The sequence below is a fragment of the Coptis chinensis genome, chromosome 2, assembly GCF_015680905.1.
Source record: "Coptis chinensis isolate HL-2020 chromosome 2, ASM1568090v1, whole genome shotgun sequence".
Lineage (NCBI taxonomy): Eukaryota > Viridiplantae > Streptophyta > Magnoliopsida > Ranunculales > Ranunculaceae > Coptis > Coptis chinensis.
The window spans coordinates 112,833,589-112,849,963 of record NC_141457.1 but is presented as its reverse complement, the minus strand read 5'-3'; the positions used below and the strand labels follow the sequence as shown (position 1 = coordinate 112,849,963).

At 34.2% G+C, this 16,375-nt stretch overlaps 2 protein-coding genes and 1 long non-coding RNA gene across 3 annotated transcripts in view; 1 reads left to right on the top strand and 2 right to left on the bottom strand.

The window, feature by feature from the left end:
* LOC147520831 (FAD-linked sulfhydryl oxidase ERV1-like) overlaps nucleotides 1-9,033 on the bottom strand; it is a 74,455-nt gene extending 65,422 nt beyond the window's left edge. The window contains exon 1 of the mRNA XM_086592330.1: nucleotides 8,947-9,033. The gene's annotated coding sequence lies outside the window, so the exon portion shown is untranslated. The remainder of the gene's footprint in view (nucleotides 1-8,946) is intronic.
* Nucleotides 9,034-10,642: 1,609 nt separating this feature from the next.
* Nucleotides 10,643-12,695, top strand: LOC147520830 (uncharacterized). The gene is made up of 2 exons (XM_086592329.1): nucleotides 10,643-10,888; nucleotides 11,046-12,695. The coding sequence occupies exon 2, from the start codon at nucleotides 11,188-11,190 to the stop codon at nucleotides 12,259-12,261; it is 1,074 nt and encodes a 357-aa protein (XP_086448455.1). The 5' UTR covers nucleotides 10,643-10,888; nucleotides 11,046-11,187; the 3' UTR covers nucleotides 12,262-12,695.
* A 1,498-nt stretch (nucleotides 12,696-14,193) lies between these two features.
* On the bottom strand, nucleotides 14,194-15,849 carry LOC147520829 (uncharacterized). The gene is made up of 3 exons (XR_015212880.1): nucleotides 15,209-15,849; nucleotides 15,051-15,135; nucleotides 14,194-14,685 (listed from the first exon to the last, which is right to left on the bottom strand). It is a non-coding gene; the product is annotated as an uncharacterized LOC147520829 (long non-coding RNA).
* Nucleotides 15,850-16,375: the final 526 nt, after the last annotated feature.

Here is a 16,375-nt window from a genome sequence, read left to right as displayed (position 1 = left end):
TTCTCCAACCAACTTGAAGTCGGGAATACCCTTTTCAGCCATTTTATATTATCCGTGTCCCAAATTGAAAAATCTTTAAGAACTTGTTCTAGGTATATAATATTATTTCTTCTCAAGTACTTCGGATGACTCATAACCTGTTACTTCTAAAATACTTGTGTTATGTAAGGATGAGATGTAAATGCTTATGCATTGTAACTCAAAGGCTTTTTTGGTCAAGTGTATTGTGTACAGAAGATATCTTGAAATCTGTAGTCCTGCTGAAAATTTTAATCGAGGTACCTTATTATGTATAACAATAACACATGAACACTGAATGAGTTAAGAGTTGAAATTTTGAGAGAATACTCATTTTCTCCTCTTCCTTTTCCCTTGTTACTTTCATTTATAAAACTCATGCTACATCTACTCTGTATTTCAAATCACATCTGTTGATCAAATTATTTACAGCTTATAATGTTTGAGTGTAGTGATAAAAGAAAATGCTTATAATGCACGAGTGTATTAGACTTTTATGAAGAAGAGCAACCTTTGTTTCAGTAGTATTTGTCTGCACTTCATGCAGTGTTCTTATTGATAGGAATCTCCCGCTCATGCTTACACACATGTGACATTATCTAAGCATTTTTATATCTACTTTTTCTGCTTCATCTTTTTATGTTTTTTTTATTGTTCTTACTTGTCAGTTGGATTATTCTTTATGATGTTAGTGTCTCACTTGCAGGCGTTAGAAGTTATCCGTGAACTTCATAAGCAATTTCCTATTAAAAGAGCACCAATGAGACTTCGTCTCATCATACCTCAAGAGAAATTTACTTCGCTTTCAGAGAAGCTCAATGCCTAGAAAACTAACATTGTATCAAAGGATGAATATGGAGAGCATCTATCTGTGGTAAGACCGAGTTATCTAAAACTCCAGAGAATAATCAATAGTGAACGCTTTTACCCTCAAATCCTTTGTATGATATATTTTGGAAATTTAATAAAATATATTCATTTGTCAAAAAAAAAACACAAAACAAAAAAACAAAACAAAAAAAAAACAAAAAAAAACAGTAATATGACAATTACTTTTGTATTTGCTTGCAGCCCTCATGCTGTTACTGGTCCTATTGGCCCCTCTTCTGACTATACAGACAACTCTACCTACATTATTTGAGGTAGTTCATCTTGGCATGGCAAATCAATCTATTAAAGCTGCGCCAAGAAGCGGTTCGGAAATCGAGAGGAGCTTGATATAAGGTAGCACTTGGTTTTTCTTATTTTATTTTATTTATAAGCTGGTATATAGAATATATTAATAAGAGAATCAGGATCACAAAAGTAGACGGAGCTAAGCTACACTTGTCTACATTCTCCTAGGAATTCGAGACAAATAGTAATCATCCAATCACAGCATATTAGGTTCACATCATTAAAGATCAGGTGCAGTCTGGGTTTTCTCATTACAGGAAAATTAGTTAGCGACTATCTAACTTAATATTTGAAAGTCGCACATTAGGAAACTTAGCAAATACCATTCTTTGGGGTTATTTGAAATCCAGTCTTTTTATTAAAACTCATTATTGGAAAGATTATTGCTTGCTAGTGTCGGTACATCTTCTTTGAACTTTGGTGCTTGTTGTATCTCTAGTGAAAGTCACGGTAATTCGAACTGACTTTATGTTAATTTAGTATGAAAATGAAGTTTTCTTTAGGATCAAAAGAAGTACTCACCGAGGAAACCGATGATTGCATCTTTGTGATGGCCATCTGTCGAGTTCAATTCAATTGCCTTCTTGTTTGATTCACTATCACAATCTAGTATCTTTAGAAGTTCTTAAGAGATGACTGACTTTTTTTTTGCTTGTCCTAATCAGATTGGCTACCTAGGCTACTGCAAGAAGTAGGGCCTTTCAACATGTTATTATACCCCTCATATCAATATAGAGAGGCAAATACAACTTCCAATTTCAATCCAATTTTTGGTCTTCTATCAAAAATTATGCAAGTAAAGCTCTGAAGAAGAGTTCACTTTCTCATATTTTGGTTGGAGCAAGAATGAAATGGAGGATCTAATTTATTTTATGTTATAACAGGGAGAAAGGTTAGATTTCTCCATATATTCTTTCTAGTATGAATTATGTTGTTCTTTATCATTTCATTATCTGATTTGATTCATCCTCTTTTATTGTTTTTGTCAGTTATTCCAACTATTAGATCTTTGAAATCGTAATCGCATTGACATAAATAAATTTGAAATCGTAATATCATTCACATAATGAAGAAAAACCAAATTAACTTGTAAAAGACATGTAAAAACATAATTTATAAGCAAATAAAAATATCAAATTATTTTCTCCATTGTTCATTGAAGAAAATTATACATACGAAAACACTAAAATCCTATTACCCATCTGTTCATTGTGATTCTGGAGCTTTCCGGTTCTTTTTTGTTGGTGAGACCTCATCTGTAGGATTTTTGTTCTTATTTTTCTTTCTATTTGATCCATTTTCCTGTATTTTTGACATGTAAGTTTTTCTTATATATGAAAATAAAATTGAACAACGGTCGTAAAGAAAGTTAGTTTAAAAGATTATTACCTGCTCGATGATTGGGCTGTCTGTTGGGTCAATATATTTTGTTTTTTCTTTATCAGTTTCTTCTTCCAAGACATTGTTTACACTAAATGTTGGATACATTTCATGCATACTGTACTCGTTTATCACAACTTTGAAGATGTATGTCTTTCCAGTATTTTTCTCTAGTTCTCCTTTAATTTCATCCCAATCATTGCCCTGCATTATAGAAATTGAAATGCATTAATATATATTTTCCAAAAAATTATACTTGGTATCATTAAATAATTGTATATTTACTCACCTTTAAATTCATCTTTTTAATTTTGTCAAATGGTTGTTGCACTATGTATTTTGCTTTATTTCCAAAAACAACAAATGCTGTTTGATTTGTTTCATCTTGCACACAAAGTTTAAGATAGTACCTGTGCTAAAAAGAAAACATAATTGAGAAGATTAGTAATATATAAATTTTATGTTTTTTTGAAAATTCAATTTGTTTATTATCTCTCAGATGGTTCATTATAAGTAGTTTTACATTCCTTGTAGTATGGTTCATCCCCGGTTTCCACATGTTTGACAGTACAGAATTTGCAAGATTTGTAGTTCCAACGATTTCCAAAAGTTTTTTCTGAATCTTGCTTTGCAAGTGAATGACTTTTTCTACAAATCAATATTTAAATAATGAAATAAATAACTTTTTTGCATGCGTCTTTGCGTAATTCCAACATTACAAACTAACCTGGTTGCATCTTTCCTTGCCTAATTTAATTAGGTCAGTGATAGTGACTCTGTCCTTACTAAGTACTTCCAAAAGTGAAGTAGGTTCACCTTCTTTATGTTCCTCAAACTCTATTTGAATGTTTTCGGTTTCAAAGCTGCATTAGATTAGATTTATACGTCAATATATATTAATTATTAAATAATAAACATATTAGATTATTTTTACCTCTTTCTCATTTCATTAGACTGAGGGATATCCAAATTGAAGTATACTTGTGTTGCTGATGTGACGGATGCTTTAAAGACAGCTATGGAGTCAAATTAGATAATAATAAAAATTAAGTTTTTTAAAATAATAAAATTAGACATATAAACATCGAGTATTATTGAATAATTTGCATACGTTCAATTTTTTTCATATAGAGTGACGTTAATATGACTATGACAATTCCATTAGAATTGTTTAGTCCAACAATTTTTTCTGAATCTTCACCCCATAGAGCAATATCCAGTTCATAGTTCCTGCAAAAAGAGAAAAGAGATCAGAAATAAGAATTTATTTTGTAAATAAAATTGTCGAATTATTTATTTTCTTCGTATGTTACCTCTCATTCATTAGTGTAACATCTCTGAAACCATATGGGCTTTGAGCTAATACTTTTTTTAGAAGCCCTACAAAATCTGTTTAGTAGAAAATGTTATTACAAAAAATACATGTACAAAACAAAACTTGAAGTAATTAATAACATACCAACTGTGTTGATCGCTTTGACATAGTAATCTTTTTTCTCCATGAATTCTTCAAATTCAACAAATGAAAATTTGTGGTGCCTGAATATTGATGTGTCTTCCTTTGAAGTAGTCACGACTGTTTCTTTTTTGAATGATATTGTGAAGTTGAATCTCACAGGTTGAAATTTAAATGGGGCTGCCTTTACCTCAAAATTGTCAAAATAATAAACTTCTCCTTGTTTCAATTTTGTGTCAAAGTCCTTTTTGCAAAACTTTATCGATTTTAGCATGAATTTGGTTTTCCGTCTACAACCTTGAAAATCAAAGAAGATAACAACTTTGTTTTTGTCAAAATAGTGCTAATTATTTGTAGCAACAAAAACATTTAAAATTATGAAACAATGAAACTTGAATTTTAATTTCAATAGCCTAAACAAATAAATTTTACCTTTTCATCAATTAAGATCATCTCAGTTCCAAAGAGTCTTTCCTTAAACCGTGATATCCAAAGTCCGCTTACTTTCGTGCTCTTATTTTGCAAAATCCGAGTTAAGGTAAGGTTCGTCAAAAGTTTTGCACTTCCTTGCCATTTTAAATCGATTCAGAAACCATTAACAATATCAAAATATTGTTAAAAGCATGTAGTTCATGGAGTATAAATAGATTAGTTAAGATTTTACCTTCTTTTGTTTAGGAGTTAAGAATGACAATTGTATATTGATATTGTATTTATAGGTTTAGTATTAGTATGAATTAGAGTTTGAATTAAACTATTGTTCTCAGAAACGTAGCTAATAGGAATTTAATGTTGAACAAAACACTTAGTAAGTAAATCTTTCTTAAATAAGATAAACTTTGACATTAATATAGTCTTCATTTCATTGGCCGTGGTAGATAAACTTTGAAATTAGTTTATATTCTGAACATAATTCGTAATTGTTATTGTCTGAGAAATCGTATGAAGATAAACATTAACCCTTATAGTAATCTAGTGGTAGATTCTATTGGTATGAAGATAAACATTAACCCTATCTAGTGGTAGATTCTATTTGTATGAAGATAAACATTAACCCTTATAGTGCCGTACCTTGTCTTTTTTTCAGTCGTATCAAGTAATTTCTTGCTTAGAGACGAAGTTGAAATATGATTGGAGTAAGTACCAATATGACTATGTCTAGGCTGGGTGGTTTAACTAAAGTACTACCAAATAAGACTATCTGTTGAGTTGCAATCTTCTCACACACACGAAAATACTGACAACAAAGCTCAGGAAACAAATACTAAGAATCTCATTGCATATATCTTTCAATAGAACAATCCACATTTACTCGAAATCGAGAAAAACATTACAATAAGAAATAAAAAACGAACTATTTAAAAAGTACTTTGAGATGAAGTACTCTTGTTAAACTTCTGTACAGGTTACCGAATCAAAATACCAATGCTCTTGGCATTTTGCTTTATTATGTATAATGATGGTGTCTGTTCTACCATTTTTAATAATGAAGAAGTCGTTATGTAGGCCTGGGAATTAGACTGTATACTTCCTTGCTATTCCAGGAGATCTTCCTCAGGCAATGAAGTTCGGGGTACAATCATGAATCCAAACCCAAGATGCTTCTTGAAGTAGGACTACATCTCGAACTAATCAGACTTTGTTGTACACTTCAGTAGGTGCTCTACGACATTGCCCTTGATGACCCAACTCAATCCCTACACGCTTTGGTCCCACAGTTAAGCGGTCAACAACATCATCTATGTCTGACTGAAGGATAGAACCATGCCCTCTCCGAACTGCCACCAATGCAGCCTCTTGAGAAAGGGTTGTCGTTAGGGAGTGGTTTGGGTTTGAGTGTGGCGAGTGCTGCCGTTGCAGCTGTAGCAGTGAATGAGATTTTTGGTGGGAGAGTTATTGGACAACATCATCTATGTCTGACTGAAGGATAGAACCATGCCCCTCTCCGAACTGCCACCAATGCAGCCTCTTGGAGTAGCTGCGCCAGTTTTGCTCCTGACCACCCCGATTAACCAAAATGTTAGTTTATGTTTCAAATAGGCACTTCACCATCGAAATGGATATTCTTGCATTAACTGTAACCTTCTATGAAGCGATGAGTGTTGAACCAAAGCGTGAGATATATAGCTATCAAACTTAAATTTAACAATGCACCAAATTGAAGGACATAAATACTGTATGCTAAACTACACTGATCAAAGGAACTTACAGCCAAGAGCAACGAATCTGCAGACCTTAAATTTTCAAGATACGGTGACACCTTTAGAACCCATTATCAGTTGTTTTATGTGGTTTAGAAACAAAGTTTTCTGCAACTATAGTTTCAGGCCCATACCACACCACTTTAGATCTATCTAGTGAATAAGTGTGGAAGTGATAGAGAGTTCAGTGCCACAATCTGAACCCCCAATATGGAATCTTGGTTCATGAGAAACTGAATTTTCCACTGGGCTAATCTCTTTTTTCCATGTTCGAGAATCTGCGGTAGATGAAACTTATTTGTCTAACTTTGATTCTACTCCCACAACTTGAGAAGAATTGTTCGACCTACCTGAGGTGGCAAATGAACTCAGCTATTCAAATTTTGACTGGACAGGTGCAAATGTAGGATTGCATGCCTTTCTTGATCCAAACCCAAACTTCTTTCCCTTAGTTTCAAGTTGTTCAGTGGCTACTCTTTTCACAGACCGTCTTGGGTGTTCACTACCTGAGCATAACTTATGTTGCAGTTTTTTCCCTTTTGCGTTGCTGAATTATGCCTTCAGGTTTAGCATATTCAGAAAGATCCCTATTAATACATTTCAAGTATAACTGAGAACCCAAGAACTAAAAATTACCAACTGCCAAGTACATATACAAATAGTATATAAATAGAGCGAGAACTTACGTTGCAGTTTTTTTTCACGAAAATAGTGACGGATACACATACACCATAGATATTAGTAAATGAATAACCAAGTTTATCTTCCGAAGACGGAATCCGTAGTACTACAGAAGAAATATATGTTCTAAGTTTTAGTCGTTCTAAGTACCATAGATATTTAGTAGTACTAATAGTGGCATCACATTCTTTTCACTACACCATGTCAGTATCATCTTTTAATATCCTGTATCTATTCTATAAACATTATGTTAAGACAATGACACTGACCACAACTCACAACTTCATGTTAGCATGCTCAATGCCAACATACATTTCAGTTCATGGTAGAAAACAGCAGGAAGTATGAGATTGAAGTTTACTAAACAACACAATACAAAAAAAACCAATGGGCATCTTTTCACTAATATGGTTTATAGATAGATACTACTCATTACAAAAATTAGATCTATTTTACTGAATCAATTCTTACGAAGATGCAATTCATACTCCATGAAATTGAGCATCACTCACAGCACCAGGAAAGTATGCTCAATGCTAACAAATTTTCAGGTCATGCTTAACAATGAACTGGAACTAATAAAGTTGGGATTTCATTGATCAAAGCATACTACTCTGTTATGAAAATAAAACATATATAGAGGACTTCTAAAGTGTAGACATCAGCAACTATGTAATCTTATCCTAAACATTTTGGTTTGGATGACTCTCATCATTCCTTTACCTTTAAATTGAGCTTTTCCAGGAATTTAGAAATCTAAAATTGTTTGCCAGCAGGAGATTCTTCTTTCTGTACTACTACAGAGGTTGTCTCACCGGGTACATTTTGTTCGTCAGGTCCTTCCATGGTTACCACTACACCACTTACATTTTCAAGTTGCCCATCTACTTCAGTATAGTAAGGATCTTTCGGTACTACCTTAGGTGTATCACCTGGTGCAGTTTGCTCATCAGAAAATACTACACCGTTTAGTCGGGATTACCTATGACCTTCTTTCTAGCTTAACTTATGCTCCCTCTCACCTAAACCTATCGACTATTGTATTGTTCTATGATAACCAAGTGGTTAGTTTGATCCAAGTGAGCGAGCAAGAGGTAAGCACAATTTTTTTTTTTTGGTTTTTGGTAAGCACAATATTCAACCTCTCCATGATAACAGGCTATAAAAGAACCAAAGAAAGAAAGAGACGCGAGGAAAGAAAAACCTGTCTTCAAAATTTGGAGACCCAGATTCATGAGGAAGACATGGAAGACTAAATACAACCCAAAATAACTGCAACTCACAAATGTAAGCAATCGTTTTAACTGGTTCGTTTCCAGAGATCATGAGATCGATCCGCAAAGAGGCCAAGAATACTGAGTTAAAGAAATTAAACTAATGTCTATTGATGAAACATACTGAGAAATGGCAATAGGAGTTTAATTTAAAGCAATAGGCGATGCATTCCATGCCAATATTAAACATCCGGAAGAGTGTAAACATACTTCATGACCGATTCTCTCTCGGTGATTTTATCGCAATAGCGACCTTTCCTTCATCATTGGAAGCAGCTTCCTTTAACTCTTTGTCTAGTACAAAACCAAATCTAGCACCTAAAAGGGTTAAATGTAAAGTTAAAGAGAAAGTTTTCCAGAAAAAGCACATTGGAAGAATAGACATATTACAAATAGTGTAACCGGGGAGGTAGTGTATTCATCTTCTTTTTTTTTTCTCATTCATTAGTGTTTAGTTGGTAGGGAAAGGGAAAAAGATAAATAGACAATCCTAATTTTGAGGAGAAAAGTTAGGATTTTGGTAGAGTTTGGATAAGGTTTATTTATTTATTTTCAATTTGAGGAGTCAATAGAAAATTAAGCATAGATTAGGGAGATTTAAACAAATCTGGGGAGGTGTCACTAATTATTATTCCATCCGATTTTTTAGGAGCCAATTATATTGTTGGAAGTGCAAAATGGAGCGATATGGTGAGGAGAGAGAATGTGGGCGAGCTTTTATATATATATATATATAGATGTAAGGCCGTTGAACAAAAGCAAATGGCCACATTTGTACACAGTCTCAACTAGTTATAAGTCCACTAGGGATTTTAAATATGGGAAGGGTTATAGGGACATATATTAGAAAAACGCCTAAACAAACTCATGACTTTTAAGGTATTTATAAGTTTTAGATTTGACTAATTTTTGTACATATGATTTTCTAACTACTTAAAATATTATCACAAAAAAATATTCAAATCGGAAACTTGTAATCTCATCCAATGTAGTCAACAAATTAAAAAATCTTGATAATTATGAACCATTCACTTTCACTATTTTTTATACTATATTTGGTAAGTTTATAATTTTTAGATTTTTTTGATTTATTCATGACAATGTTTAAAATAGTTAGGAGATCATATTTACAAAAATTTAGTTTAATTTTAAACTTATAAATATCCTAACAATTTTGAGTTTGTTTATGTGTTTTTCTAATATATGTCCTTAGAACCCCTCCCTATAATATACCTTGCCCAAATAGTAAGTGCAACATCAGTATTTTACTAGTTATCCCGCATGTGGTACTGCAAGTCATTCCAATGCAATAAATCAAGTGCTGCTAACACATTAGAGAAGGCATAATTTATGTCATCCGTCCATTACTATATACACTTAAATACTTAATGACTTAAATGAAAAATTATGACACAAAGTAAGTTTGTCATCCGTTAGTAACTTAAAGTTCAAAGGTAAGAGTACAAAGTATGTCGTTCGTCCTTCACTTAAATTATAAAACTGCTACACAAGCTCACAAATTTTACCGAGTTTATCACACAATCCAAACTTAAAACTCATATAGCATCCCCATAATATTAGAATCGATTATTTAGTAGTTCATATAACACTCTCATTGGACTTGCTCTAAATTGGTGACTTGGAGACCGAAGATGGAAAAATGGTGGTTAAACTATATTGGTGACTTTGACATCCAATACAAAAGAAAAAAAATATATATTATGATTTAAAAAATATTAATTTGATTATATTAGAAAGTTATTTTATTTTAAGAAAAAAAAAAAAAAAAAAAAGGTTTATTGTACATGTAATTTGTAGGGTATAATTTTGAGGATCTGAAAACTAACTCGATGAAACCGAGGTGACCAAAGTACCAAACAATCAAAATATGATTGTAAAAACTGTAAGTATTGGAATCAGTATCTATAAGTCAAGTTATGCAGAAAGAAGGAAATTTGTAACTTACTAAAAACAGATTACCCCTTGCTCATTTTTCAGTTACCCTACTCAAGAAAAGTTAGAAGGATAACTAATTTTTTAAGTTGCCATTACGAGGAGGAGCAGATTCACCTGGGAGATGAGTGCCTTTGGTTGGACATGACTTCAGTTTTCAGACCAATCATTGTCCCAACTTTTACGTGTGTTTTGTTGAACTGTTGAACTACTTTGGAAGGTTTTTGACACCCCAAGTACATTTCTCCTAACTTGGAACTTGAAAACTGTACGTATTCAGTATGCATTTTGTTTATTTTGTTGACTTGTTGGTGAACAAAATTAAATAGATACTGAAATTAAGCTTTAATTGGATCATGGAACAGAAGGACATACAGAACATAGCAACATCTTCAAAGAAGATTTGGCAAAGTCAAACAAGCACTCAAAAACATGAGATACCGTTGACTTTGACCAAAACAGTTTAGAACAACATTAGAAGATTCCGAACCCCACAGCTGGACACTCAACTTCATAGCTGTCTTTTAAAAAGAACACCATTAGATTGGCCTTGAGATAACAAGATTTAGAAAATAAACTCCATCTAACATTCTGTATCGTAGGGGAGTACACAAACATCTTACAACTTAGTGCACAGTATTCCATCTCCCTGTTCTCTTCACTCACTAGTAGCGAAGCAAGAAGAGTAGTGATTGATGTAAAACAGTGAGCAAAACCGAGAAATTTTCATCAGCAATCAAACAAATCAGGTTAGTTTTTATCTTACTTTGTTTATCTATTGCTTGAATTTTCAATTGCTTCAGTGATTTTTACAGTCATGGGCAAATTCTTCAAAGGGGTTTGATGTAGAGTGTAAATTACTGTTTTTTAGTTGTTTGCAATTTGTTTTGATTCATTTTTTTTCAGATTTTTAGTTTGGTACTGGTTTTGCATCAAAGTTTGGTGACTAGGGTTGTAGTATTAAAATTGAAGAGAGTGGAGTTTGGGTTTTGTTGGATTTGAAAAGGTTTCAATTTTGATGATTCTGAGAAAACAGTGAAAATTTGAGATGCCCCCTTATCGGCATTCATCCAGAACTGATACATTAGAGCTCAAGGCTCAGATTGTTAGCAACATTGGAAGTGAGAAAGCAGAGAAGTATTTCAATTACATTAGCAGATTTCTAAGGCTCAAGCTTACCAAGTTTGAATTTAATAAGCTCTGCATTAGTACTATTGGGAGAGAGAATATCTCTCTTCACAATAGGTTTATTGGTTCGATTGTCAAGAATGCATGTACTGCAAACACGCCCCCGTGGAAAGGAAGCAAAGGAGAAGGTTCTTTGAATGGTAAAGTTACAAATGGTTATCACGGAAGTAATCTTCAGTTGCTGTATGGAGATGCATTCCCTTTGTCGCCTCGTAGAGGGAGGTCCTCAAATGTGCGTGATCGCAAATATAGAGATCGCCCCAGTCCACTTGGACCCAATGGGAAGGTCCACAATATCATGTATGATGATGAGTCAGTTCCTAAGACACAAGAGAAGCAAAGTGTTTGTGAGCTAGTTTCTCCAAGTAGTGGTCCACGGTTTGAAGTTGTCTCAGTGGAAGATGGAGAAGAGGCTGAACCAATGATAGTCAGTCCAAGTGTTGAAAGAAGTCACTCGGTCAATGCCCCCCTGGGAATCTACATGAACCCTAGAGGAGCACGCAAAACTCTTCGTAGGAGTTTCTTATCTGCTTTACATCCTGAATCTATGTGCAATTCCTATGAGCTACCTGATACCTTGTCTTTAAAGAAGCAATTGGAGCGGAAGTTGGAATCAGAGGGACTTGGTATTTCTGTGGATTGTGCTAATATATTGAACAATGCTTTGGACACTTTTGTAAAGAGGATGATCAAGCCATGTTTAGAACTTGCTCGATCAAGGAATGTAGGTGAACGTTTGAAGCAAGTTAGTGGGCATAATATCCCTGATGATCTGCATATATTATCAACCAATAAGTCCATGCAGAGATCAAAACAATGCATTTCTGCATCGTTGCTAGATTTTCGAGTAGCAATGGAGTTGCAACCCTCGCTACTTGGTGAAAATTGGCCTGTACATCTTGAGAGAGTTTGCTTGCGTGCGTCAGAGGAATGAATGAGAAAAATCTGACCAGATATTGTACATTGGTGTTACTAAATAGCAGTTTGCGGCTCACTTAATGTAGACATTGACGTTCATCCAAACACCAATTACATCATGTATACAAACACTGCAGATAGAAGATAATTTATAGATGCTAGAAGGGATTGTACATAACAGTGACCAGGTTGCCTTAACATTTCAGAGCTGATGACTCCTGATGCTGATGGGACATGTTCATATGGTAAAATGTACTCAAGCTATACTCCAAATAATCGTGGCGTGTCTTCAAGTTCAATGTCATTTCCATTTGTATTTGGCATTTTTTCTGTAAACAGAAAATTTAGTATCAAAGTTTTTTTTTTCGATAATAAGAACTTAGTATCAAAGTGGCAGCAATTTTACTTTTACTGCAATGACCTTGAATAAAAGTAAACATATTTTCACTACTGTCTGGAGTAGTTCTCTGTTTCTAAGTGAGTATCTCCCATTATTTGTTTCTTGTGAATAAGAATAACTTGTTCCATTTTTAACAAGTTTAAGAATTCGTAACTGCTTCGTGCATCATTATAGATGAATACGCTGGTTTATTTAGGGTGCCCACGTGCTTTCTTTTCCTGTGAAGGTAAGGGCCATTTTCATTTTGCTTAGAACTTTCTGATCCCTATAACTGACTCATGTCAGTGCACCATTCTTGCCTACTCTTCTCATCAACTCTTTTTTCTCCAACCTAGTCAATTTATCTTATTCTGTTTCGCCATAAAAAACAATTTATTGGATTCAGACATGTGGTCCCTTCACAGAAATGTAAATATAATGTAGCTTCAGTCATTAAATCCACTTGAAGAAATCATTTGGTTGTTGGGCTTGGAGCTTAGTTGATCTGCTATTGTCATTAATAATATTTGTTGATTAAGTAACTCTTTATTGACGTCGGGTTGTAGCTTTGCTCCTTTTCTGTACTGAAGTTGGTTTTACAATCAAGAGGAGTTTGGCAGTTTTCTCATGGCTGGTCCTAGCAAAACATCAGAAAGAAAAAGAAGAAAAGTCATACTGAAAACGAATCAAGATGATATGTACTAAAACTACCACCAGTAATTGCACTGGAGTCCTTGGAGACTACTACGTCTGTTGTTAGGACACCATTGGTGAATTTGTGATTTTAAATTGGTACAAGTTTTGCAGTAATTTTTCCTGTTTCCAAATTACTTTTCAAATTATTCGTCAACATACAACCTTAGTCTTTTGGAAACCCATTTACAAAGTGGTTTCTCTTGCTGATCGAAATTCATATAAATGATATGGTAAAGCTAGGCACGTTATTATGATAAAATTTAAATTAATAACAAAAAGTATACTGATGACATTTGTGAGTATAAACACAGCTCCCACATCGGCAGGCTTCAGTTGTGTCTGGTACCAAAATTAAACAGATATGGTCTTAACAAATATACATAATAGCATCTTTAGGAGAGATACTTTCTTAGCATCAAACTATCAATAATTTGGTGTTTTTTCATCTTCAGGAGAATTACATGTTGATAAAAATACCAAACCAAACACCAAATCGACAAAAATTTGGTTTCAGTTTTGGTGCTGTATCAAATCTCTCACGCGGTTTTTCTAACACTGTATGGGCTTGGACTAAAGTGTGGGCTTCAATCACTCAGTTTTGTAAAAACCGCGCCAGAAATTTGGGAAGAGAAAAAAAGAAGAAAGTACATCGGGCGGTTTTTGAAAAATTGTTTGGGCTTTTAAGATGGGCTTCATTGGCGCGGTTTTGAGAAAGCCGCGTGAGTGGGCTATATGTCGCACCTCATTTGATGTTGAATATTTGATGTTGTTTCTAAAGTTGGTTAGTGTTTTTTTGGTTTGGTAATTTGGTGTTTTTTTGGTTTCTCTCTAAAAATCTCTTCTCAAGGTTACAAACAAACAAAAAAGATACACTAGTCACGAAGCATTCTTTCGTACTGATACTGGATTCAGTTTCTGCTGTCTGCACTGCATACACCATATGATATCTGAAATATATTGTTTTTATCAAAACAATACACGCGGTGACCTATAAACATATAATATGACGGGAATTGTGTAGATGGCAGGGAAAAGAGATCATCACAGCTATCAGTTGTAAGTTCATTGATATGTACTGGTGATGACAGATTACTTTGTACCGAGTCCTCATCTAAATCTACCCATCCATTTCAATTGGCCTGACAGAAATGTATAAACGGAAAAGCACCACATGTATACATCCCATCCCTCCTATCAAAATCTACAGGCTGAGATGGGGGTACATGAAGATATTCCAGAAAGGCCTTTTTCTTTTCTTGGCAGGCAAGACATCCATCTCAGTTTCTGTTTTCTTCAACATCTCCCACATCACATGAACGTCTTCATACTCGCATGTCCTTATATCATGGCTCAGCTTTTTCAGTCCTGTTTCCATTGCAGACACTAGATAAATAGATTGAGAACATAATCTGTATAAGCATATCACATGAGAATCATTGGATGCTTATAGCTTTTATCTTTCTGACTACAACATCCACTATATATATATACTTCAAAACAAAAATAATACTGAAAACAACCCCTGTTATTAGATGGTGACAAACTAGCAACTTATAGCTCATATTGGGACAACTTATGCACACTTTGAGTTCCATCAATATCAATAATGCACGACTTAGTGGTGTAGGCCAATTTCCATATCTTCTTTCGCATTATGCTGTTATGGCATATGTATTTTCAAACAATCTCATATAAAATGAAGCTTACTAAAGAATCACGCATCTATATACCTCTATTACCAACCCGAACACGGTCAGAAAGCCCCGAGCCGAGCCATATGTATTTTCAAACAATCCATCATAGGCTGCTGCCCACCTGCCCGCAGATAGAAGTGAGAGAGAGAGAGAGATTGAAGATGGGGAAGGAAGAAAAGAAAGTGATCACCAACCTTGTTCTCTCTCGATCAATTCCTTCTTCTTATAAAGAGCTGACACTTGTTCATGCCGGTATCTGTTTAAAGCTTTGTCCGCATTTTTTTTAGCAGTCTTCTAGTCCAAATCAATTCAACACGTTCGTCTTTTAACACCATACACGTGTCGTGTACTCCTCACACCAAAATGATTTTTTTCCCGATTTTTGTAATTTTGGGCTTCGGCTAGAATTTTATGATGTTTTGCTTTGGGCTCAGGGAAAAGATCTTATAAGAGACTCCAATTCTATAAGTACTAAAATTGGATCTACTTCAATTTTATAAGTCTTGTAACTTGAAAAATGACTCAAACACTCCAATCCATATACCCCTAGCCTCATTTATCTCTTCTTCCCTTTTCATTATCTTATTATCCAAATAACTCTATTGCCCTAACTACCACCGGCTACCACCACCATCATCACCTCCACCACCACTATCACTGTAATATTAAGACTATCACCACCACCACCATCACTACCACCGTGCTATTAAGACTAATATCATCACTTTCACTACCACTACCACCACCACCACCACCGTACTATTAAGACTATCACCACCACCACCACCGTACTATTAAGACATCCATCACTTCTACTACTACCACCACCACCATGTTATTAAAACCAATATCATCACCTCCACTACTATCACTACCACCGCCAATTAAGATAATTTTCTAAAATCGATATTCTAATTATCAAAATTGATTGGAAACCGAAAATCAAACTATACGTTTGTTTCAAATTAATCTATTCAAGTTAAATGTGATGTAAAGTAGGATTATATTTGTCAAATAACTATCTATAAGATGTCATGTATTTGTTTTTTTCTATTTTTACAAGTGTTTATAAGAAGAACTTAAAATGAAAAACAAACCACTTCATAAGACCATGTGTTATAAGACACCTCTTATAACACATGGTCTTATAAGACCCTCTTATAACTTAACCCAAAAAAACAAATAGCCCCTGAGAATGCGTAGAGAGGGATAGAGAGACGAAGAGAATAGAAGAGATGAAGAGAGACAGAAACCAACCAAACTCCGCTTACTCTCCTCTTCTACTAATAACGTTCGCTCCGCTCACTTAATTATGGGCTTATATATGGGCTTTTGAATATCATCAATTTTTGGAGTACATA